The 26,068-nt window shown below is 31.5% G+C and overlaps 1 protein-coding gene and 1 long non-coding RNA gene across 2 annotated transcripts; both read right to left on the reverse strand.

Moving 5' to 3' along the window:
* Window positions 1-3,077: 3,077 nt before the first annotated feature.
* Window positions 3,078-23,794, reverse strand: LOC134707353 (uncharacterized). The gene is made up of 4 exons (XR_010105701.1): window positions 23,714-23,794; window positions 13,952-14,051; window positions 5,568-9,577; window positions 3,078-4,214 (listed from the first exon to the last, which is right to left on the reverse strand). It is a non-coding gene; the product is annotated as an uncharacterized LOC134707353 (long non-coding RNA).
* Window positions 18,500-20,135, reverse strand: LOC134708620 (E3 SUMO-protein ligase ZBED1-like). The gene is made up of 2 exons (XM_063569267.1): window positions 19,413-20,135; window positions 18,500-18,919 (listed from the first exon to the last, which is right to left on the reverse strand). Exons 1-2 carry the CDS (start codon window positions 19,545-19,547, stop codon window positions 18,500-18,502), a joined length of 555 nt encoding a protein of 184 aa, XP_063425337.1. The 5' UTR covers window positions 19,548-20,135.
* Window positions 23,795-26,068: the final 2,274 nt, after the last annotated feature.

A 26,068-nucleotide genomic window follows, 5' to 3' on the forward strand; every position in this document is an offset into this window, starting at 1 on the left:
AATGGTGGATTGAACCTAGTTGAATAGCTAGCTAAATATCTAACATGTATAACAGTCGCGTCATATTCAATTATATTGAGAACGATGCGTGAACAAAACAAACAGGTGATAATGTCAAAAATAGGGGTACAGCAGTCAACATTGTATTATAATCTTAATCACAAAAAAAGTACAAACCGGCCAATGTGTAACAAAGAAACACAAAATGGCATTTAGACCAATCATGTTAGAAAATCAAAGAATAGAAAACACACAAGTTTAGCAAAGTACAAAAAAATAAATACACAATGACGGGATGTATAAATACAGAACCACGTATTAATGTACCTTCTGTCGTAATCACGCGGCCTATGGTAAACATAGCGATATTTTGTTGCGTTTACAACCAGAAATTATCATTTAACTTGCAGTAGACGAAACACAAATGAAGTTCTAATCTTTTAATCATAAAACCTATTTTAGGAAACAAATATTTTACAAATACAATACGTTAGCTAACAAAGTTATGCGAATTACACACTTTCCTAAATGTATATCCGGAATTAATTTTTCTGAATATACACATATAAGTTAGTTGACGTTAAACGATGTTTATTAGTATCAATTCTTGATGTAAAAAACAGTGCGGCACTAAGTAATACAAATTAACAGTTACATGAAGGTATAAAAAATTCTGCACAAAAATATATCGGGTGAACACAGATTCAGACATACAACTATATAACAACTCATTATAGTCTAGGTATAGTCTGTCAATTAAAATATGGTTATTCACCAAGAAAAATAGATTTTCATTATAGATCACGCTTACAGAGACTTCCGGCGGGAACATTCTAATGATTTATGACATAAAAGCCTATTTTTGATTGAAAGGCGTCTGCCTGCAGAGGACGATTTCTATGATATTTCATATGTTTGTATCTATGATGAGTTTATTTACAACCACTGGGCTGATGCCACTGCTGGTGGAGATTTATTTCCCCGAGGGTATCACCAGCCCAGTAGTCAGCACTTTTTGTGCTGACATGAATTATCATTGATATGGTTATATTTATAAATAACCTGTATACAAAATTTTGAATTTTTGAAATACTAAGGCTTTTCTACCTCAGGCATAAATTACCTTAGCTGGATTTGGCAAAACATTTAGGAATTGTGGTCCTCAATGCTCTTCAACTTCCGAATCGTACTTTTTTTGGCCTTTTTAACTTTTTTGGATTCGAGCGTCACTGATGAGTCTTTTGTAGACGAAACGCGCGTCTGGCGTATATACAAAATTTAGTCCTGGTATCTATGATGAGCTTATTATTATGAAGATTTTGCAAGAACTGTAAACCAACTTATTTTCGTGATTTTCGCGAGGAGTAAAATAACGCGAATATAAATCGTCGCGAATAAGTAAATCTTTATTAATCTACATCAAGTAAATAAAAAAATCGCTTATTTTAAAAGCCGCGAAATGGACAAGAATTGGTTTAACACGAAATGGACTAGAATTGGTATAACGCGAAATAAAGTATCGCGAAAATAAGTTGGTTTACAGTATTGCAAACGAATATTAATAATAGTTCTTTCATTTGTTTCGTAACAACAGGTTAAATTTATAACTGAAAATATGTAAACAAACACACAAATAATGTCAATGGTAAAATAAAACAATTTTGCTTACAAACTTAATGTAATAGATCTGTTTCTGATTTTGCAAAAGCTGGAAGTATTTATATTATTTTCTTCATAAACAATATTTCAATTTTATGGTCTATATAATAAAAACTATAACACAAATTCCAATACGTTTCGGCCATAAGATATTAATTCTATACGTCTTTTAGAATCAAAAAGCAAGTAAATGATTAATGTTGCAGAAATTGGTAATTTTACACTAGAAATATTCCAATAAGAGTATTTAATGAACTATTCATTTCAGAAACATCTATGATCATCTATTATTCAAAGGACGACCAACAACTTGAAAATGCATACACCAGATTATAACAAAGTGGCGGCCGCATTATTTTACAAACATTACAAAGTTAATTATTCAATTTTAAATAATATCTGCTTGTTTGCAAGTTGACAGAATACAAAAACAATTTCGATTAAATAAAAATTATTATATTACGTGTATATTTCATTAGAATGCGTTATTTTGCTTGGCTAGCAGCATTTTCGCGTCAATCTGAAATGCAAAAGTCATGATGACACGAGCTTCTACAATAAAGTGCACAGGTACAATTAAATTAAAGAAAAACTTGATCTATAGAATGTAATTATAAAACAGGGGCGAAAGATACCAGATGCACAGTCAAACTCATTAATCGAAAATAAACTGACAATGCCATGGCTAAAAATGAAAACGACAAACAGTAAATATTCAATGCTTCTTTCACTGATTTTAAAGGGTTGTAAAAGTGTTGACCTTGTGCATATTTTTACTTCGGTCATAGCTTTTACACCCTAATAAATTACAAAAAGAAGCATTCAATTCTTAATTGGAGGTCATACATTCAGCGTGATATTCCAGTACCAACGGTTATAAAACGTCTGAGCACGATTATCGTACTACGACTCAGAAATCAACCAATGAAAATACTGGATTATTTGTTTTGAGCACAAATTGTGTAGTTTTATGACGTGAGGTCCAGATACTGAATTGTTTTCGTCATTAGGACGGTGGTCGTTAGATGACTGCACAGTGACTGTGAAGAGTGTTCGAGTGTTTCCGTTGGTAAAGAATAAAGTATTCGGACTAGGCGTGGCTTTAATTTACTGAAAGATGGCACAACATTGTTATCCCAAATTTTTGCTTAATCTGTCAAGGGTGAAGAGGAGAGTAGCGGATCGTTATCATTGGCTAGCGAAGATGTTACATCTCCAACCACCTAAAAGTGAAGTACGTCAGAAATTAGGACAACTTATTTTTGAATTCAAAATGTTTGGATGAACTCCCAAATAAGAAGTAATTGAAATTAGGTGCGTTGTCGATCTCAGCATACCTCACAACAGTTATGCTATCCTCAATTCATAGTAAGTAGTTATTTGGCCATGTCTGTCTATACTGTAATTGTTTAGAGTAAAATAGAACCATGATGAAGTTGGGAATGAAATAAAATGATTGTAAAAGTATATGAACTGGTTTTAAGATGGAAAGTTTACTCGAAGGTCAATTGTTTTTAATTGTTTTGTAAGTTTCGTATATGTTTTCTTTATTAATGTTTCAATTCCGAGGTCTGAAATCCAAAACCATTGTCTACCATTGACCAGGGTACTACTATATTACAAACATATATATAAGTAAGCAAAACATTAAAAATTATAAACGGCTACGCCATGATCGCATGATACGCCCGTCACATTTTCAAGAATAAACTTCAATAACTCCACGTCATATTCTAAATTTATGAAAATCAAAAGTGAGCTTACATCAATAGATATAAACAATTCACCATAGTGTCCTGATCTGGGAAATTATTTTTTAATGTATAAAACCCCATAACTAAGAAACATAAAATCTGAAATTTATAAGAAAAATGAAATTTTGAGTGAATGTTAGACAATTTTGATGAAGGACGGACGGACAACGGTATATCACAATACGTCCCGTAAACTGGCATATAAAAATCAAACAATCCATCATTAATCCAACAAATAAAATCATGTTATGTCATGTTATGTCTATACGTATCTTAATGCAAATTATCATATTTTCCTCGATTGGTAAATATTGACCTTGTTGGTAATGTTTACTATTATTATTACAAAATCACACTGCGACTAGAAAGTTTTATTACCTTACGTGGAGGGTGTTGTATTTGCACAATGCATTTCTACTCCATCTTATTCAGTAATTTATCATTTCCTTTCAATCGTCTCAACACATCTGATTTAAGTATTCTCCAAAACAAAACTATATTTATAACAAACCCAATTGGATATGTTAACAATAAGAGAATAAAGTAGCCTTTTGAGATACGATGTCCATCTGTGTAGAATCCAAACATCAGACGACTTTGAGGGAACAGACGACAAGTTATAAACGTAAACAGGTTCAGCATAGCTACTAACTGATAGAGCCAAGAATTGAAGTTGACCTTTGTGAACTGTAGAAGTTTTCGTAGATGAAGGAAAATACTGTTTATTTCCGATGTAAGTAGTATTACACTGTAAGCAATACACAACTTGTTAGTCCATGAATAGATCATCACGGTACTAAGCTGTAAAAAGATAAAGAAAATAAACATTCTGTTCTATTAACATTAAATATGTGGTTTATATCATAATGGAAGTACAATGAACATGCATGTAATGATTTCCCCCGTTTTGTATGTCTTCAAAACTAAAAGTATACCTTTACAAACACTAAGGGAGCCGCCAATTGACTTATAAAAAGGGTGGTATTTTTTTTTATACTCAGTCAGAATTTGAATATCTTTACTCTAGTTTTTTTTACGCTTTTACTCAAATTATTTTTTAAAAAGATCAACAATAAAGTATGGCAGAATTTTCCTTCAAAATATTTTGTTTTGGTCATCTGCTTGCCCAGAAATTTTTCATGATCTAGATAATTCCTTAAGAGAAAAATACCTGGCCATTCTTTACTTAAACTGCCTGCTTGCTCTCGTGATTTTGATACGAAGAGAAATATGTGTTTGACTCTTAAAGAGGCATTGGCTACGAGATGTAGAAAATAAAATAAAAGATGATTGTGTTGTTCAATCATTTATTTAAGCGAAATAGTGATACTACAATTCGCTTAAAATAGCCAGTTTGGATCAATTTTGTCAAAAAAAGAAGAGAAACTTGCAAGTGGATAATTCGACCTCATGAAATTCGCATTCATGTGAACTTCAATTTAACCCCTAGATAGGGGTTATGCATGAAACAAGATGGTTCAGCTAATTAGAGAAAAGAATGTCGTCATTGGAAGTAAAACAATGGCAAATCATTTGGTTACTAGTAACTGATTTTTTTTCTACAAAATCTCATTCTCATACAGTAAAAACGATTTTTGACATATGTTTAAACCAATAATGTGAAATCAAACAGACATAGAAACCCCCAATTTAACAGTTAGCTATCTATTCATGTTTATGTCAAGTTATATCGGATTATCTGACCGTTGAAAGTCTTCGGAGGTCACCTCGATGTTGTCCTTAATTGCTACGACCAAAATACAAATAAAATGTTGATAAATATGATCGATTCCGTGCTTCTGAAATTGTTTATTTTTAGACTCTTTATAATTTGAATATACGTTTTAGTATGTTATAAAAACAAATATGCGAATTTGAGTGAACATGAATTTGACAGAAGTGAAATTAACAAATAAAAGAATAATCTACACGTTTTGATAGCGTTTTAAAGGCATATGTACCACGTGATCACAGGAAACTGCCCAAAGACTGTTTGTATGAAAGTATCGCTGTGTAATTCTTACATATTTGGCACACTGCGGAAATCACAACCAGAAGTTATATTGTCTAAAAATCTTTAGATGATTGAGGATAACTTGTAAAGTAATAAGCACGCGTTAACTGAAAACTAAATAGCATATTGTTCCAACTTACAAGTACATGGTGTAGAACAATTTCCCAGTCAATGAATTTTTGTTCATTTGTCATCATATCATAAAGATCATAAAGAAAATAGCCTGAAATGTTCAATAAAATATAAGTGATGACTGCTTTAAAGATTGCAAGTCTGAAAGTCTAAAAGTTAATTCAAAAAATAAAAATGTATCCCGTCATTGTGTTATTGTGCTATGGTATTTTTGTCTTTCATTTTTACTTATGTGCTTTGTCTCTAATAAGCTATTTTGTTTTTCTTTGATAAATATTTGTATGTTTTTTATAGTGATCAAGATTATAACACAATGTTGACTGTTGTACCCCTATTTTGACATTTCTGTATCTTTAGTTCTCACATCTTTGTCAATATAATAATGGAATTTTATGAGACTGTCATACAATTGAGAGGTTTAGATAGCTATAAACCCAGTTTTAATCCACCATTTTCTACATTAGAAAACGCCTGTACCAAGTCAGGAATATGACAGTTGTCATCCATTCGTTTGGTGTCTGAGCTTTTGATTATACACTTTGATTAGGGACTTTACGTTTTGATTCTCCTAGGATTTCGGTATTTTTGTGATTGTTCTTTTTATAGAAACTTACTATTGTATTATATCATCATGTTAAAAATACGTTACAAAGAACTTCTTTATGTTTGTCATGAAAGATATCAGAATAAAATTATTAAAAAGAAAGACTCGTACATTTCTGTGATAATTTGTTTTATAAATAATGCATGGCTTACTCTTGCTTTGGTAGCATTTTCGTAATTTTTCTTCCAAAAAAATAAAAAAATTCAAATATTGTTAAGTGTAAGACAAAACGATTTCAAAAACTGGGGCCTGTTAATAATGTATCATTAAGACTTCCTGGATACAGATTAACTTTTGATTGAGAAAAGAGCTTAAACTAAAGGTTCCGATTGTATCACAAGGTATTGAAATAAGCCGAAGTATCTCTTTTTGTCTGTTTAAATGTGCAGGTAATATGACTAATTGATTGTTGGTTGCTTAACGTCCAGTGGCAAATATTGAATGCATGTTTAGAACGAGAACAAGTTAACAAAAAATACAATATGTAGTCTTGTGAGAGGCAATCCGGGATGATGGTTGAAGTAATTTAGACTACCACTGGAAAATTAGGGTATATTGGATAGGGACCGAAATTTAGCCTTGCAACAGGCCATCTACGGACCCCTCAAAGAGTTGTTACAAGGGTTCTTAACGTACAAGAGCGTGGCATTCTATTTAAACGGGGCCCCACTATGACAAGCGTTTTACTACTGGTCGGAAGAAGAAACAAAAATAAACAATCATTTGATAAAATGATCCAATAAAGCTCGAACTCGGAAGAATTTTAACACGTCCATTTGAGTGTAATTTTAACAGAAGGGGAGTACAAAATATTAGTAAATAACTTCAGGCACTCGCCTCATAACAAAATCCTACATACCTTTTGTGTTATATAATATATGAAATTTTTGGAGAAAAGTGCCTGTGAAAATAACTTTAAAAAATCACCTAATGTTCAATGCTATCTTTAAACTTAAGGAAAAAGAATAAATACCGATAGAAAACGGCACCATTAGGTACATTATGTTGTTAATATAAAACACTGGATCCTGGAAGAGATCAGGATACCACCATAAACTGGAAAGAAAAAACATAAAATTCTTAAATACAGAAACATAGACATGTAAATATGGCATAACATGTTGGGAAACTTTGCAATTGATTTGGTCCACTTATATCATATTCCTATAAGAACGGTGGTTGTATGCACACAAAAAATAATTAATTTCAATGTAATTTAATTAATTCTTTACATTTATCAATTAGTCATTAAAATGGTATAGAAAACATAAATAATAGATAATCAATATATCGTCCTTTCACTATCGTTTTATCATAAAGCAATTCAAGCAATTCATGCAATTCCGTACAATAGACACGAAACGACTGAAATATAACAGTGGTTCAGAATAAGAAAGAAAACACAAGGTAAACTTATTTCATACAGACACACCGGACCAACCTTTTCAACGAATGAGAAAGAAAACGAACAGTAATAATGACAAGAAAAACACAAAATACGAAACAAAAATAAATACTGAATGTTATAAAACAAGTTTAATCCACCATTTTCTACATACAAAAATGTCTGTACCAAGTCAGGAATGTGACAGTTATTTTCCATTCGTTTGATGTGTTTGATGTGTTTTGGGCTTTCGGTTTTGGAATTTGATTACAGACTTTTCGTTTTGAATTTTCCTGTGAGTTCGGTATTTTTGTGAGTTTTCTTTTCATATAGTATCTGGACTAGCAAAATAATGTTCTACTGGAACTGCTCTATTATAATTCTGTAAATGGAATGATCTGGAATCATGAAGTGGTGTTGCTTAACAAATTCCTGATTTCTCGAACAAAATATAACCAATTAGTATTACTACAAAATATGTTTCAAATTGGCCTTCGACTGAACACCAGGGTAGAATAACAAGGTTCGGTTTGGATTTTGGGGTATAATCATAACAAGAGTGCACATGTTGAAAAGAGGGACGAAAGATACCAAAGGGAGAGTCAAACTCGTAAATCTAAAACAAACTGACAACGCCATGGCTAAAAATGAAAAAGACAAACAGAAAAACAATTGTACACATGACACAACATAGAAAACTAAAGAATAAACAACACGAACCCCACCAAAAACTAGGGGTGATCTCAGGTGCTCCGGAAGGGTAAGCAGATCCTGCTCCACATGCGGCACCCGTCGTGTTGCTTATGTGATTACAAATCCGGTAAATAGTCTTAATTCGGTAGGTCAAATTCATGAAAGGGAAGGGGATTGTAGTTACGACGTAAGGAACATATCCGATATCATTTGTGAAACGGTTATTCCATAACGGTCAACCAACTCGTGATGGCGTCCGTAAAATTTACGAAGGGATGATTTCAACTTCACCATTTGGAACTCTTGGTTTAATAGCTTCCTTGTGAGCAGTAACCCTCTATCAAGAAAATCATGATAGGAAAAGCAAGGACGGGAATATCGTATCAATTGGGAGATATATACCCCGTATGCAGGTGCTGATGGAATGTTGCTACTTAGAAATGGAAAGTTCACAGTTGGAAAGCTGAAATCATCTCTTTTGTCGTAAAGTTTTGTCTTCAACCGACCCTCATTGTCAATTTCTAGATGTAAGTCAAGATATGAAGCCGACTTAACTGTATCTGTAGTATCCTTTATCTCCAATTCGATGGGGTAGATGCGATCCACATAGTCACCAAATTTTGAATTGTTTAGTGAAAGAACGTCATCTATATAGCGGAAAGTAGAAATGTCCCGCCTGCTTTACAAACCATGGCTGATAGTCCTTAAGATAAAATACTACAAGCATTACATAAACTTCACATTATCAATGAACATAGAAATGACATCAAGGTCAGATGGACACGGTTAGACATCCATGCACAGCTTACAGTGACTTATACTCATTACATGTATCAAACATAGTTGATTTTGATATGGCAAATGCAGTATCTACTAAACTCACTTGAGGAAAACTTAATACCTCTAAAATCAACCCCAACCTTCCTTTCGTGGTATAGAAACTTGTGGTGCAATTCAAGAAAGATCCATACACCTTTAATCAAGAAAAAAGCATTTTACTTGAATTTACAGTGTTAAACATTTCAGCACGATTTTCTATATGAAGATTTATACTTGCCACATGAAGTCCCAAGTACCAACAATGACAGCATGTATCCATGATATAAGAATATTTCTCCATTTCCAAAAGGACACTCCATCTTTTAAAGTTTTCGGTTTCCCAAACTTTGTCACAACTGATCTCATTGCCAGCATTAACATGATGCTAATTGCACACATGGTATATGCCTGCCAGACTTGTACAGAGTCCATTCCATCGCCTTGATTTATGATATAAACTGTCTGTTCCTTATCTTTTTCCATTTTCGCCTTGTTCCGTGAGCATGGATTTATTTACCCTGATGATAAAAAAAAGTCAATCACTTTTAGCGATTCATGGTGAATAAGCAACGAAATTTCACAAAAAGCGTTGATAAACATGCCAAACAAAGCTACAGGTACTATAATTTATAGGTCGGTATCATATTTTTAGAAAAGAAACATGAACGATCAATTGAGATCGAACTTAACCTAAACCTAAATGTTTTATTAGACTTCGAAAAATAAAACAATGCGTGTCTGTTTTAAAGTATTTCCTTTACGTCTGTTATATAGGCTTAATGTATATTGTTTAGGCTTTTCCTTAATAGACTTTTTATTATATAGATATTTTTTGCAAATTTTAATGTAAAAAGATATTTATACAGGAAGGGTGTTTTACTAAAATAAAATGAGAATGCCCTGATACGTTAAAAAAAAGTTAGCTATTATACTGTAACATCCGTTCGTTTCGTCGGAAATATTATAATCACGATTTTAAATGCAATATAACAATTGAAAAATATGAAGAGTAGGATATCAGACACATATACACAATACATTTCCTGAAACATATATGTGAATCATTATTATCAAGTTCAAGCATGCAGCTTAATTATAGATTTATATTTTTTAAATTACAAGCTACTAAAGAATATTGGATTTCTAAGAAAAACACATCGTTTTAACTTTCATCAATAGCACGGTTTCAATTGATGCTTTCATTGGACTTCGATAATCTCAATAGTAATGAACTCTTAAGTTTGTTTTAATCATATTTAAATGCACTCAAAGACTTACCACAAGATGAAGTTTTAAAGATAAAACAATAGTCCTTTCATGCCTTTGAAAACGTATGTTATATCATACATTACTTAATATACACAGTACAGTATCTGCATAATCACCCGCCTATTTAAATAAGATACTTACAAGGTGAATTTACCTTTGTCATATATTGTTTATACACTAGTTACATAGATACACATGGAGATAAAATCGAAGAAATCATTGATTAATGTACAAATATTATGTAGATGTGTATCGAGGATATATTTTACTAGATGGTGACATTTACCTTTGTAAGACATACATACAACTTAATTAATACAAAGATAGACTGCATAAACCTAAAATAATTTGCATATATTTGCGTGTTTCTACCAAAGATTATCAACAAAGAGATACGACATGACTGCTGACCGTTGAGAAATAGATTTGTCTGAGATGACAGTGAATTGTTTTCTTGTTATAGCCACTATTTATCACTTGACATTTTTGCTAGAACACGTGTTTCTCAGATTTTTATTTAATTTTTAGTGTTTTGAGGACACTGGTTTTTCTTTTTGTCTGATTTGTCTACTACTTTGTGATTAGCCCTTGATGTCCCCTTATTTTTCCTTACGTTAATAATTTACATATTATATCTTGATATTAGTAAAATCACCATTTGGCAAATTTGGTACCACACATGAGTCTTTTCATACTTCGTTGTCTGTGAAAAAATAAAGCAGAGACATATCTTTTTTTTTTATCTGACTGTATATCCTAAAAAAATATTGTCTTTATTATATTTAAAACCAGATGATCCGCAGATCGCAGCTCTATACGACCGCAGACGCTCCTGGACAGTTGGGACACAACATTTAAGCTTGATACAGCTCTGAATTTGAATTAAAAGGTTCAGAGATATTAACCCCAAACTGACACCAAGCGTTCCCTTCATTATATGGAAACTTGTGGTACAATGTCAGCGAGATCCATACAGATAAACATAAGAATTTGGCCCAAAACTTCAAAAATCTTGTTTTTGGCCCTTTATACCTAGACTGTTTGCCCCATAACCCTTAAAATAAATCTCATCGTTCTACCTAATGGTATGAACTTTGTGGTACAATTTCAGAGTAATCAAAATACTTATACACAACTTCTTGTCATGAAACTAGATAAATGTATGTTTTGGGCCCCTAATTACTAAACCAATGGGACCATAACCCCTAAAATCAATCCCAAGATTCCTTTTGTGGTTATAAATTTTATTTACTTCTTTTTACTTATACTAAACGACGACGTGATACCAATATACGACCGCAAAACTTTTTTCGGCCGTATAAAAAAAGCAAACAACAACGCTCAGCAAGTCACGACATAATAAATCTTTCTCATCTAAAGCATAAACAGTTAGTACTACTTAGCTTAAAAGTAACAAGCATTCTGAGAGTATTGCATATTAATACATAGTCCCTTTCCGAGTAAAAATTCATTGTATTGTAACAAAATTCGACCTTGAACTGTAACTTGTCATGATAAAACTATATACAAATGATCAAATCATATCTTCATACATTCTGAAAGAAGTGTGGAAAACTCATTATGTAAAGGACCATAACTCTACACAAAATCATCAGACCAGACAAAAATTTGAACTTGATCTGTAACATGTCAAGGTAATACAATTCCCCAAATAATAAATCTCATAGTATGAAGAAATAAGTGTGGAATTATGATTTGCCGGACTGGTAGATGGACAGACAGGCAGACGGAGTGCAAACCTTAAGTCCCTTCGACTTTGTCGGTGTGAGACTAAAAATCCCAGAATCGAGTATCAGCTGTACGGAAACCATGTCTTGTAAGAGTATTCTTGATGAGGAGACAAATTGCTCCTGTTCTTATATACATTTGAATATGCTGATGTATGATTTTTTATCTGTAACTTGGAATTTGATGCGACTGTCGTACATGTGAGAGGTTTATCGCTATAAAACCAGGTTCAATCCACCATTTTCTACCTTTAAAAACGCCTGTACCAAGCCAGGTACGACAGTTGTTGTCCATTTGCTTGATGAGTTTTATCATTAATTTTGTTTTTGCCATTTGATTAGGGACTTTCAGTTTTGAATTTTCCTCGGAGTTCAGCATTTTTGTGATTTTACTCTTTGCAGTCAGGGATATTATAACAATTTAAAAATCTGGAGTACCTGAAGTAATAAGGATATGATCCCTACTCTCTTTCCTATGTTACGAACGTGCGCTCAATAATGAAGCAATGCGATTAGACGAAACAATCAACAGAGAATTACGTGACATACTTAAACTTAAGAAACAAAACAAATTCATAAACAAACATGTTAAAAAAAATGAAAGGAAACTAAATTAAACACGTTCAAATTAGGAAAGTTATACAAGGGAATGAAGAAATGAAGTTCCGTCAAATATGGACTTCTATAGTAAACAATGGCATGTTGGTTTAATAAGTACAGATATTTTCGCCCAAAGAGATGTTGTAATAACTGAATCCGTTTACTTGTTCCAAGGATTTGTTATAGTAAGAAAGTTGAGATGATATTTCCTTTTATTTGCAGTTATCATTAAAAATTACTGAAATAATTTTTGTTGTAACTTATGCTTAGCAATTAAAACACCCATGATGACACAATACTTTGTATTGTATTGGTAATACAACTCTGATTTATCGTATCAATAAACTTGAAGATAAGATATAATATGCAATACCACGTTGCTGCTACATTGGTAAAATAAGTACATAAAACCTATCATAAAACCCTATCATAAAACTTTATATTCCAAGCGGTCCTACTGTCGATTTTAAAGTTTTTACAAAGTTGTAAAAGAAGTTGCGACTTTAATACCTTTTATGTATTAGATACTCACCAAACACGGTATTTTTCGTTTAAATGACGTCATCGGACAATGACGGTGAAGGGTATTTCTACCCCTTTTCAGTCATCATCAAAAACACCTGCACGAAGTCTGCTTCACGATTTAAAGTCAACATCTACAAGAGAGAATAGCCACAAAGTGTGCTACCATCGGAATGACTAAAACACGTTCACAAAATAAAACAAATTTGTCTATAATATTAAAACCGAGTAGTTCGAGATAGTTCTTATTGTATTTATTAAAACCAGAGCGATTTGCATTTAAATGTATTGTTTGAAATAAAAGATATATATATAGGATGTGTATAGCTCAGGTTCGTGTACGTTTATTATGACCGGACATTTTGGCAATACTAGTATATTTAAGACCCTGCATTAAAACGTAAGATTTACAACAATGGCCCTTTATCAATTACTATAAGTACATTATGCAGTGATTTGTCTATTAAAGTAAGGTAATACTACCAACTATTAACCTTTGTCTATTCTATTATTCTTATAAAACAGGTTGATGTATTTTAATTTAAAAATCTAATATATGATCATATTCTGATATTACAAACTTTTTATTGGGAAACTTAAACATACTGAAATTAAAATTACATGCAAGCAAATATCAATTACACATGCAACAAAATGAATAGCAAATGAAATGAAGAAGTTTAAAATCAAGTATTCGCAACCAAAATTAAAAAGCATAATAATAATGGATATTAAATGCAAATCAATCCTTACCTTCCAATGATGTTCAAAGGTCAACTCTTAGATACAAATTGTGTAATAGTACTGCGATTCAAACCCCAACAAATCACCGATCAGTAAAACATGGTAACACCTGAATACAAAAAAAGGATTATAGATATTGTGCCAAAATATCAAATCAAACAAATATTACATAAAATCCTGTTATAAATTTACATTTAATGATTAGGTATACTAGTTAGTAGTATGAAAATAAACTCATCATTATAAGATACCTGGATTAACATTTTATATTTACGCCAGACGCGCATTTCGTCTACAAAAGACTCATCAGTGACGCTTGAATCAAAAAAATGTTTAAAAGGCCAAATAGAGTACGAAGTTGAAGAGCACTGAGGACCAAACATTCCTAAAAGTTTTGTCAAATACAGCTAAGGTAATCTATTCCTGAGGTATAAAATCCTTAGTTTTTCACAAATTCAAAGTTTTGTTACTGTTAATTTATACTTTTGAACACGTTAATATCAATGTCTTCAATGATAACTCAATTCAACACAAAAGTGCTTACTGCTGGGCTATATCATCTACTTTTGAGTCTAAATGTCTTTTTGCATACAATATGATTATCAAAGGTTTACAAACAAGTTAATTAATATACAGATATAAAACAAGAGTGCACACGCTGAAATGTCGCGCCTTCTTTACTTATCATTGATATTATGTTGAAAGTCCTAAATATAAAGCTTTACTACAACTATCACATAAACTTAACATGATCCAAGAAAATAAGGTCAAGGTCATATAAACCACCTACGAAATACATGTACAACTTACAATCATTCAATACCCTTAATATAGTTCACCTATTGCTTATAGTTTCTAAGAAATTTACTTTACCAAGAAAACTTAACTTTGACCAATGAACCATACAAATAAGCTAAGGATTTTTTGAAGGCGAGTCCAGGGACTCATCATTTTTAGCCATGATGAGTCCAACAGCAAGAAGAAAATATTTTATTGCAATATAATGTAAAATTTAATTTTCCATTTCCTAACAGAGAAATGAAATGACATTAAATTCAGATAACTTTTAAACTTTTGCTGTAAAATGATGATATTTTTGTTTACCTGTGTTTACTTTATACAAAATATTTCAATGTTGATGCATCTGTGGACTCACCAGTTATGAAAATGGTGAGTCTAGACAGATTTTGATGAGTCCAGGACTCATTGATTCGCCTAAGTGAGAACCCTAAATAAGGTCAAGATCAGATGAATCATGCCAGGCAACCAAGTACAGTTACAATTCTTTAATACAATACATACAGTTGACCTATTACTTATAGTTAAAAAAAAGACAGCAATGAACCTTGGCCGTAGCAGTCAATTCACTGTTCATATACCAATACAAATCATCAATTTACTGAATTATCTAACAACTACTAAATGAAACTAATTCATCCAAAAGTGACTTTTTGAACAGTACCCAATTTAACACGGTGGATAAGGCGAAAATGATCTGCAGACCTGAAAATGGCTTATTTATCTATTGCTCAGACTTTTCAGGTGATGTTCAGATCAAAATGACCGTTCCCGACTAAAATGTATTTACTAGTATAGGCCGTAATCTATAATAAACCCGAATCAGTGATGAACTCTCCAACCCTTTTGTGTTAGTAAGGAGTATCTGAGACATTTAGTAACAAACCCTTTTCATTTATTTTGAATAGAAAACATACATACCCTATTACAAATATATATTTTTGGGCATGTTTACTCTGTTGCATTGAAAAATTAATAGACTTGACAAATATCTGATTCATCATTAACAATAGTGAGGAAACAATATGAATCTGATAACTAGTAGTTTCAAATACGTTTCGATCCTGGTATCTATAAAGAGTTCCATCAATCAATCAGCAACCTTCTCATATTTTTGATTCAAATCTCAACCTTGTGATACATTTTTGTATCACAGCAACTTTAAGTGGCTCACAGAGAACTCAATATGCTAATTCAGCTCCTATAACTCCTACAAGGTGGTTTACCATGATAAAATGTGGTTGAACTTTTGATTTTGTCATTATAAAGGAAACTCTCCGTTTTGAATTTCTTTGGAGTTCTATAGTTTTGTTATTTCATTGTGTACTCATCATGCAACATGTCCATAACCATAACACAGAAACATTTATTCACTTTAACCTGAACCTAAATACATGTTATTTAAAAAATGTCCATGAACGAAAGTATGTACGTTGTTACCTATATATCTAGTAAATTTTAACTGCCAAAGCAGTTTAACAAATATTTTAATTCAGTTTTAACAATTTAACACAGAAGAGACAACTGTTCATTTCGAAAACAATAAAATTTATAAAGTGTTTGTTTCTTTATATTTTAGATAAAGTTTTTACTAAAAGTATCACATTTATAAACTAAATTCTGTAAGATGGTCATGTACAGCTAACAATTATTTCATAAACCAAATAAAATTCACTGACTGCAAATAGTAGGCTAGAAACCGCCCTACATGTATCAATGAAAACGTAACGTTGACTAATGATCCATGAAAATGAGGACTCACTGTTCGATAATTTATATTATAAAATTACATTATCTAACAATCTTTCCATACAGTAAATATAGTTGACACATACATGTATCATGTATATTGCTAATAGTATTTGAGAATGATAACAAACCCCAATAAATTGCTTCCATGAGTGCAGCTGGATACTATCGCAGATGTCAAAACATGAAAAGTAGTGACCAAAATGAACACAATAATCACGCTTGATACAGGTTCAAATTTGGATTGTAATTAAATATTTGACACATAATAGGTTTCTGCAACAGAATAACTTTGGTCAAAGAACTTAAAAACTGGTTATATGGTTTGAATTGATATTCAATTTTTTGCTTTTGTGCAATACACTATGCTGTTGCATATTGACACCCTCCGCCCTTATATCAAACATTTTTTTGCTTTTGTGTTATACACTACCCTATTAAATTTTAACCCCCAAATTTTTTTTGGAAGAAATTTTGTCATTAATTTCTGACATCTGAAATGAGTAAAAAATATCCCCTCCCCACCACCACAAATTTATATTTACCTACATGTACCCCTCCCCCTTTCCCTTATTAAAAAAAATCATTGATCCATAACTGGCATAGTAAATCCGAACCATCCCTCTGTTTTATGAAATCTTGTGGTATAATTTCAGAGATTCATACACTTTCACACAAGTTATTGTCTGAAAACTACAAAAATGCTTATTTGGACCCCTTTTTTTGTCCTTAATTCCTAAACAGTTAGGACCATAACCCCCAAAATCAATCAAACCTTGCTTTAGTGGTTCTAAAATTTGTATTAAAATTTTATTGATTTCTATTTACTTTAACTTAAGTCATGTAAATTATTATCCGGAAACCATCCATCTTCAGATGAAGCTGACAAAGACATCGCTGCTGCCAACGATGTGATACCAATTTTTTTTATTTTTTGCAGTCGTGTAAAGTTGAACATTGACAAATGAATCCTGTAAACAGGGTATAGGTAAATGAACATACATTTGTACATGTAATCACCATAAATTGCTTCCAGGCACCAAAAGTGTTTGAATAGAAATTACCAAAGTTTTTTTTCCAGTTTGGAAATAAATAAATTCATGTGCACCAATAATCATGATAATACAGGTAAATACATGTACATGTAAGATAATACAGGATTCATTCAAAAGAAAGTTTAAATAATAATTTTAAACACAGATTTTGTTTACATACATTGTACATTCATTTGTCATGTATGTAATAAAACATATTCATCAGAAATTAGTCATCTTGAACCATAATGAAAGCACAATTCACTGCACACCATGGTTGTCTTAGTTCAAAGAATGTATATTTTTGTTGTTGTCCATATCTGTTGTTTTTCAGGGTTTGCAAGTTGTTTTGGTACACCTATAGCTAAATGACTAGTATTTATTTTCAGAACATGAGATAATCAATATGTGTGGCGTAAATTACAGACTAATTTTCTCTGTTTGTCCCCGAATTAATTATATATAACCATCCTGACAACTCAAACATGTGAACATTATCACACTGATTATTACAATTTTTTCACACCTGGATCACGGCTAAGGACCCACCCACTACTTCCAGGAACCCTATGCCAGCTCTTCAAAAGAAACACAAGCCTCCATCTTCTAGGAAACAAAATACCACGCATTTCACCTTGTGGATTGACCAAAAAAAAGCTGTTGCTTCTGCCGCTAACCTTGAAACTATCACCAGTACAAGCATAAATAATATCTGTCAGGCACAAGCCAGGGATACAGTTATTGGTGCAATGTATCAGGGATGGGGTCGATTACTTTGAAATGTAATCGATTACATTACAATTACTTTGCTTATTTTATGTAATCGATTACATTATGATTACACCCAATTTCAAATGTAATTGATTACATTAGATTACTTTTCTCCATTGTAATCATGATTACTTGTGATTACTTATGATTACATTGTATATTTTACATAACATCAACAAACTAAATGTATAGAATTTTTTTAATATCATAAATATATACAAGTTAAGTAAAGTGATACTAAGAATCCCTTCATCTGACGATTAGACCATAAATCGATAGTCAGACACACACTTTCTGCTGAGCGTAATTTTTCCTTTATATTTGATTGAATATTGCTTGCTTTCTGATGTAATAGTTTGGTAGAAAGATGTTTCCTGCTAGGAAGTTGATATTTTGGAATCAATGATTCGACAAAGGTCTTGAATTCAGGACTCTCTACAACTGAGAGTGGTGTTAAATTTCCAGCTACAAATGAAACCAAAGCATCTGTAATCTGCATTTGAGAAGCATCATTGGCAGAGTATTTTGAAACTGACGTAGATTTTGTAAAGTTGCTTATATTTGTTTGCGATATTTGTGTACCATCCTCAGATTTACTTTGAATGAAAATGTCTCTGTGCTTTCTCTGTAAAAGAAAACAAAAACATGGTTATTTGTTTATTATTTATAAAAAGAATTAAACAGACAGTGACTAATTAATGATCAAGTACATTGTAGTCTTATTGTGTTTGACCTGAGGACATAATTGACATGTATACATGTTTTTACAGGTGTTAATCCCCATTTAAAATTTTATGACAATCAATAGGTGTAATAAAAATGTTTTGTGTTAATTGCATTATTAAATAATGTTATGAATTGCTAATATTAATTACATGCACAATTATATAACATATTTTAATATTGAACATTTAAAAAAAACATTTTGTGTAAACTAAAAATTGGAAGTATTTTCAAAGTTTATATAGATGTTTGAAGCAATGAAAACATAAAATATTGTAATATTTATAAAGTCAAATTGTAGACCTGATACCCTTGCTCTAAATTTTGGTCTCTCAAGAAATGATAATAATCATGATAATATTTCAACATTTCAATAATTATTTAAACTAACTTACCTTTAAATGTGTCACAAAGTTTGATGTTGTTTTGGCATTGCCAGAGATGTATGTTGGACAATATTTGCACTTTGCCTTCACAGTCCCAGAATTTGGTGCATGATCGGGAAACACAAAGTGTTTCAAAGCAGACATTTTATATAAATTTCAACATAACATCCAATTCAAAAATTAAAGATAAAAGCTTAGTTATAGACTTATAATATAAATAAAATCTTTCAACAAAGAAAATTTAAATATCCAATAAAAAGAGTGAAAATAACTAGTGAGTAGATTTCAATGCAAGAGTTAATACTAAGAAAATTCTAGTTTAAACCAGTGTGATCACTGAAGTATAGAAAATAAACATGTTTCACTTTTTTCTAATTAAATAGTTTAAATCTTAAATCAATCTCAAATCTTAACCATAGTTATACAAAACTTTTTCAAACAGTAATAAAGATCAATGACAATTGGACAATGTAAAACATTGTAAACCTAAGTTTAATGTGCCAGCATGATTTATTTAAAAAAAAAATATGTCTCTAAAATTTGTAATCATCAAGTAATCATATAAATGTAATCTAAAAGTAATCTAAAAGTAATCATGATTACACCTGTTTTTTGCAATGTAATCGATTACATTCCGATTACTTGTAATCAGAAAATGAATGATTACTGATTACATGTGATTACATGACAAAATGTAATCGATTACAGCTGATTACGATTACTGATTACGATTACCCCATGCCTGCAATGTATATCATTTACACCAACAAAATATTGTGGAGAACCAGAGGTAGTCAATATCAAGATGAACATTGTCAGTATCTAGTCCATACAACACCCATCGCTATTTCTTCTATACGCCATCCAAACCTAGAAATATGTGCAAGCGTTGTAGGAAAGATTTTGACATCAATGACATTGACCTACTTCGGACACCATCACATACCTTGCCAACATCCATGCCAGATCAAGAGCGGTATCTGGTCGTTCTGGCCCCATACTGATAGAATCCGGGTCCGTTCGCACCCACTTATGTTCGCACCCTACATGTTCGCACCCAAAGACCGTTTGCACCCACTCATGTTCGCCCCCTTTCACTTTCACACCCGACATGTAAATGTACATGTTCGCACCCTAAATGTTCGCACCCAATTTTAATTGGTTTTGTGTTTAAAAACTTTGTAATCAAGTCTTGGCAAGTAGTATTCTTATAAGTATAATTGTTTTCATTGTCTCAAAATAAAGTGAGACAGCATTTTGTTTTGTGTTGAATAACTCTTAATCATGTTTTGGTTAGTGTATTGCTATACATTGTAACTTTGTTTCATTAACTTGTTTCAAAATGAAGTAAGATTCTGACTACGTTTTTTTTTGTGTGTGTTGAATAAATTTTATCATGTTTTGGTTATATTATAGTGTATTGCTACAATGTATATTTTATTGTTTCATTGTTTCAGATCAAAGGGACCAGTCACCCATTGCAAGCTGTAAAAAACAATTACTGTTTGTGTTTTTCATTGAAAATCTTCAAATTTTTCATCATACCAAGCTATAAATACATTCAGTATTTACACAAAAGCAATAAAAAACAACAATCATGATTTTCCAATTATTCAACTGGAATTTGAATTATAATTGGGCACGAACATGTAGAGAGCGAGGGGATAATGGTAGTCCAAGATTACTCTGACGTCTGTTTTGCCAGACAAGCTGGGGCCATCAGACGTCAGAGCTTGTCCATATCAAAAAGTGGATATTTGCCCACCCAAAATAGATGCGCTGCTTTAATTTGTCGCTTCTGGAGAATGAAAGGCAAAATGCTGAAATCGATGGGTCACTGTGAAAACTGTCTAGTTATGAGAAAATAAAGGTTGGCAGGTAGGTGAAACTTACATAAATGAAGAGATAAATGAAAAATTAAGAGATTGATGCCTGATTTATATAATTCCAAGGCCCTCAGTCGTCTCCAGAAGCGACAAAGCAGCGCATCTATTTTGAGTGGGCAAATATCCACTTTTTGACATGGAAAGTGCTCTGACGTCCCACGGCCCAAGCTTGTCTGGCAAAACAGACGTCGGACGCAGGGATGGGGTAATCGTAATCTGTAATCGTAATCGATTGTAATTGATTACATTTATTCAAGTAATCGACAGTAATCTGTAATCGAAGACATTTTCGATTACATGTAATCGTAATTTAATCGATTACAGCAAAAAATTGGATGTAATCATCGATTACTTTTCGATTACATTTCGATTACTTTAGTAAAATAGGTTGATGAAAAACAACCTATTTCAGAGGAAAATATGTATGTTATCACTTTGAAATACAGATAAAATATTATGCCTCAACAATACTTGAGAGTTAAGCAACTGCTTTATTTCTATCTATTGTCTCAAGCTGCTTTATGAACAACCAGATCCTCTACCTAAATTTGCTTCATATCTAGTTTTTTTAAACAAATAGATTTTTATGCTTGTCAATAATTCAAGAGCTTTAATATTAAAATAATTAAATAGATTTGAAATAATAAAATAGATTTTAAATAAGAAATGTTTCTGTCTTTCATTAAGTTCTGTACTACATTTTTAAAAGTAGTAAGTTTATTTGTATTATATTTCCTGAAAACATCATTTTCAATCAGAGTTGAAATTAAAGCTTAGAATAGGTTATAAGTTGATTTCTTAAATGTTATGATATACATGAATACAAATTGAATTAAAAAGAATAAAAAATTCTTTAAACATTAATGAACCAATGGCAATGCATTGCAATTCTTTTTAGAAATGTACAGATACATGTATCACTTTGACACTATAAATATATTTTGTATATAATTTGATTGGAGGAGTCAACAAATCTTAACAACATTCTTGCATTTCCTTATAATAAGATGATCAAAGTCTTCTAATCAATAACAAACATAGCTTGTTTTTATTTCAATTATATTATGTCTAATTAAGAAGGAAATTTACAGGATTTAGCCCCAGGTTATAAATTGTACTCCAGTGGCAGTTAAATAATCTGTAATTAGAGTGGTTATCCAAACAAAAGGTTTAAATTATGCATGTCATAAAAATAAATTTTGATCTTAAAAATTAGCTGAACTAATTAATTATTTTACTTTTTTTATATTTCCTTAATCATTACAATTAACTATGCTAAAATGTATTTTTTTTAAGAGTAAAAAACACAAAAGAACTAACTGAAGTCAGTAAGAAAGCAAAATTTTTGAAAAACAATTAGTTATGAATAAGTTATTGTTGCAATGCGATGACATCTTTCATGTTTGTTGAAAATAAAAATTTCAAGATTTTTTAAATATATTTCAAATCTTCATCAAGAGATTTGATCTAAAAACAGCTATTAACTTATAATTTAGAAACAATGCTTTGAATGATGCATTTGGTAAAGTTCTTAATTTCCACTATACAAATGTTGAGCAATATAATTGTGTTTATTCATGCTATTTTTTTGGTGAGATGTTGAGCATGTAATCGACAGTAATCGAAAAGTAATGTAATTACTTTTGATAAATTAATCGATTGTAATCGATTACATACTAAAATTTGAGTAATCGATTATTAATCGATTGCACAAAAATCCTTCATGTAATCGATTATTAATCGATTACATTTGTCAGTAATCGTGCCCATCCCTGGTCGGACGTCAGAGTAATCTCTGACTAGTTAGGACAATGATTACGTGTAGGGTGTGAAAGTGTACTGGGCGCGAACGGACCTGATTCTAAACTAATCTGGCCTCATGTCAAGCCGTTCAAAAGTATATCCATCCCAAGTCGATCCGGCCCACGTCAGCGTCGATCCCGCCCCATATATATATATAAAATAGGAAAAAACTAAATTGACTTTGGAGGATTTTTTGATAAATTTTCCTTTGGGCCGGATTGATGTTGAGCCATTGACGTGGGGCCTGATCGACACGAAAGCCAAGAGGCCATTCATACTGCCTCTGCCTCACACAATTGGATTTACAAGAACGGCCAGACACTCCGTATCTCATTCAACCACCATGTTGGAGTTAGATGAAAGGGAAAAGAACAGCAGATCCAGCACCGCAAGAATAGGTTAATTCAGTCAGCAATATCGGACTATTATACCCAACATCAATCAAACTCATTATGTACAGTACGATAATCGATCGTAAAGATCGCTGAAATATTCATTCAGATATTCCATGTACATTGGGACAATTTTCTATCATAACATATTTTAGTTTTAAACCAACATATAAGCAGATATATGCAATACACGCAATATAAATGCAAACATTTACAAGGCATAACTTACTGAAATCAAGAGTATGTCTCTGCAAATCCAAAATACAATAATTTGCCAACCGGATGTTGTTATTTCAGTCCATCAAAATTGCTAAAATAATGGAATGTTGATCCCGGGCATCTTCGTAAATACTATAGGATATGTAATTATATATATTTTGAAGTGGGTCATCTGAAAAAGGCGAAACAGTACAGACTAAAGTAAAGTAAAAGTAATTATAAATTATAAATGTAAAAATCGTTCAAAGAGGACTTAGGTTTAATAGTATGATGCATAAGTTCGATAACTTTCTAAACATTGAAGTCAGTCTACTTTTTTACCACATGTTTTAAACTAAAACCCTCAGTTCCCTAGTACTACTTCAGTAATGATAACTTCAACCAGGAAATATGAACTGTTCCCAGCTTTAACTATTCAAATAAAAATATAAGGTGGTTGTATTTGTTTTACCTAAAAGGAGTCATCAACTTAGAAGCTGGTATTCGGCCTATTAGTTAAAGATAAACGGTTAACCAAGGTACCTTATGTTATGTTCATTTATGATGAATTTCATTTTACAGGCTTAAATTACTTTTGCTTTGTTTATCCTAAACATCTCGTATTTATATTTAAATTTAGTTATGTAGAACTTTGATTGTTTGACAACCCCAAAAAAACTCAGATTTCATTCAATTATCATGGTCACGTGAAACGGCTAGATCTACCTTTTACAGATTCAGATTCAATAGGTTATTAAAGTCTCACCACATACATACAAGTATAAACACAATGTAATATCAAGTACACAATATAAAATTTGGAATGCATGTGCCATTTTTAAAAGAACTATGAGAGACTGTTTTATACAATTATAAAACAACATAAGTTTTGTTATTTATACAAAACATAAAAGTGCAATATCACCATGCACATCCAAGGATAAAACCTGATAAATGTACATAATAAAAAAAACTGATTTTTAACTGTATAAGATACTATTTCGTCGTAATAAAATATTATTGCAGGTTTTGGCAACAGAACTACAAACATTTTCATTTTTGAACAAAAATATAAATTTTTCATCATCTGACAAAGTGAAAAACATATCATTTTGTTGAATTATATTAATAAATAAAGACTGCATTAAATCTTCATATAATGGATATGTTAACAATACATGTTTTTCATCTTCTATATTATCACAATTGAAACATAATCTTTTATCTATTAGAATAAATCTAATCTTTCGTAACGACCAGTTTCAATTTTTAAAGGTGATACTCCACATCTAAATTTCGCATATGCACTGCGATATCGAAAAGGTATATTTTGCAACAAATATTGTTCAGTAGAGTATGTTCTTAACCTAACTTATTTCCTTGACCATAAGAGTCAAGCCTTGTACTCCTTTCAGTTTTATAATTATCAAAAATATTAACTTTACTGATGAATTCCAGTATCATAATCATCTACATTACAAAAGCTGTCCATATTGTAAAGTTTCAACATTTCTATCACTTTATAACTCCAATTTTTGATTTTATAACTACTTTTTCTAATTGACCATATAAAATTTATAATTTACATGAGCATTAGCAATCAAATGAAGTATAACCGATTCAACATAAATTAATTACAGTAAACTAATACCAGAGACATACAAATAATATGTCTCTTTTAAAACGTATATATGAAAATTACAAAAACAATGCATAAACTCGTAACGTTATAATGTATCACCATTTTCATACACATTTTATATGAAGACTCCATCTATTAACAATCGGGACGACTTACGAAGACTTTCGATTGTCCAACGATCTGATCATGTGAATACGCTTCGTCTAGGTCTATAAAATATAACATCGTTACTTTAACCCGTCATGCCAAGAAATTGTCTCCGTTGAAATTCTGCAAATATCCCATAGAGCAAATTAAATGGATGATTAATATTGACCATTTGGTATATGGTCGTGTTCTTAGCGAGACGTACATAAAGGTCATAAATTAATTTGTTGAATGAAATTAAATCTGTATCTACTAATGGGTGCCGTAGGAGGTCCACCGAAAATTTAAGCTAGGATTTCTTGGCATGATATGAATATTTTTGTTGTTGTTGGACGAATCCGTCAGCAATATTTTTCCCCTGGAGTCACTTCTCTCTTGTTTCAATTTACTTTTCTGTAATAGTGAACACGGTAACATATGCGAAAGCCTCGGTCAAAAGTTTGTATGCTGATGGATTCAAATGAGGTAAAAAAAGAGACATGTATGTATGTCTTTGAAATTAAAATTATTGACTTGCAAGCCCGATGTATTTAGCTCATTTGATATATAGAAATGAAACAAACTGACAGCAAATAGTTATTAAGAAATATAGTCATT

This window comes from Mytilus trossulus, chromosome 2 (assembly GCF_036588685.1).
Source record: "Mytilus trossulus isolate FHL-02 chromosome 2, PNRI_Mtr1.1.1.hap1, whole genome shotgun sequence".
NCBI lineage: Eukaryota > Metazoa > Mollusca > Bivalvia > Mytilida > Mytilidae > Mytilus > Mytilus trossulus.

Bases quoted from the DNA above. Each gene is read 5' to 3' on its own strand.
- LOC134708620 (XM_063569267.1), bottom strand. From the start codon at position 19,547: ATGTCTGCTTTGAAACACTTTGTGTTTCCCGATCATGCACCAAATTCT. The intron at 18,920-19,412 runs GTAAGTTAGTTT...TTTCTTTTACAG, and splicing joins ACTTTGTGACACATTTAAAG to AGAAAGCACAGAGACATTTT.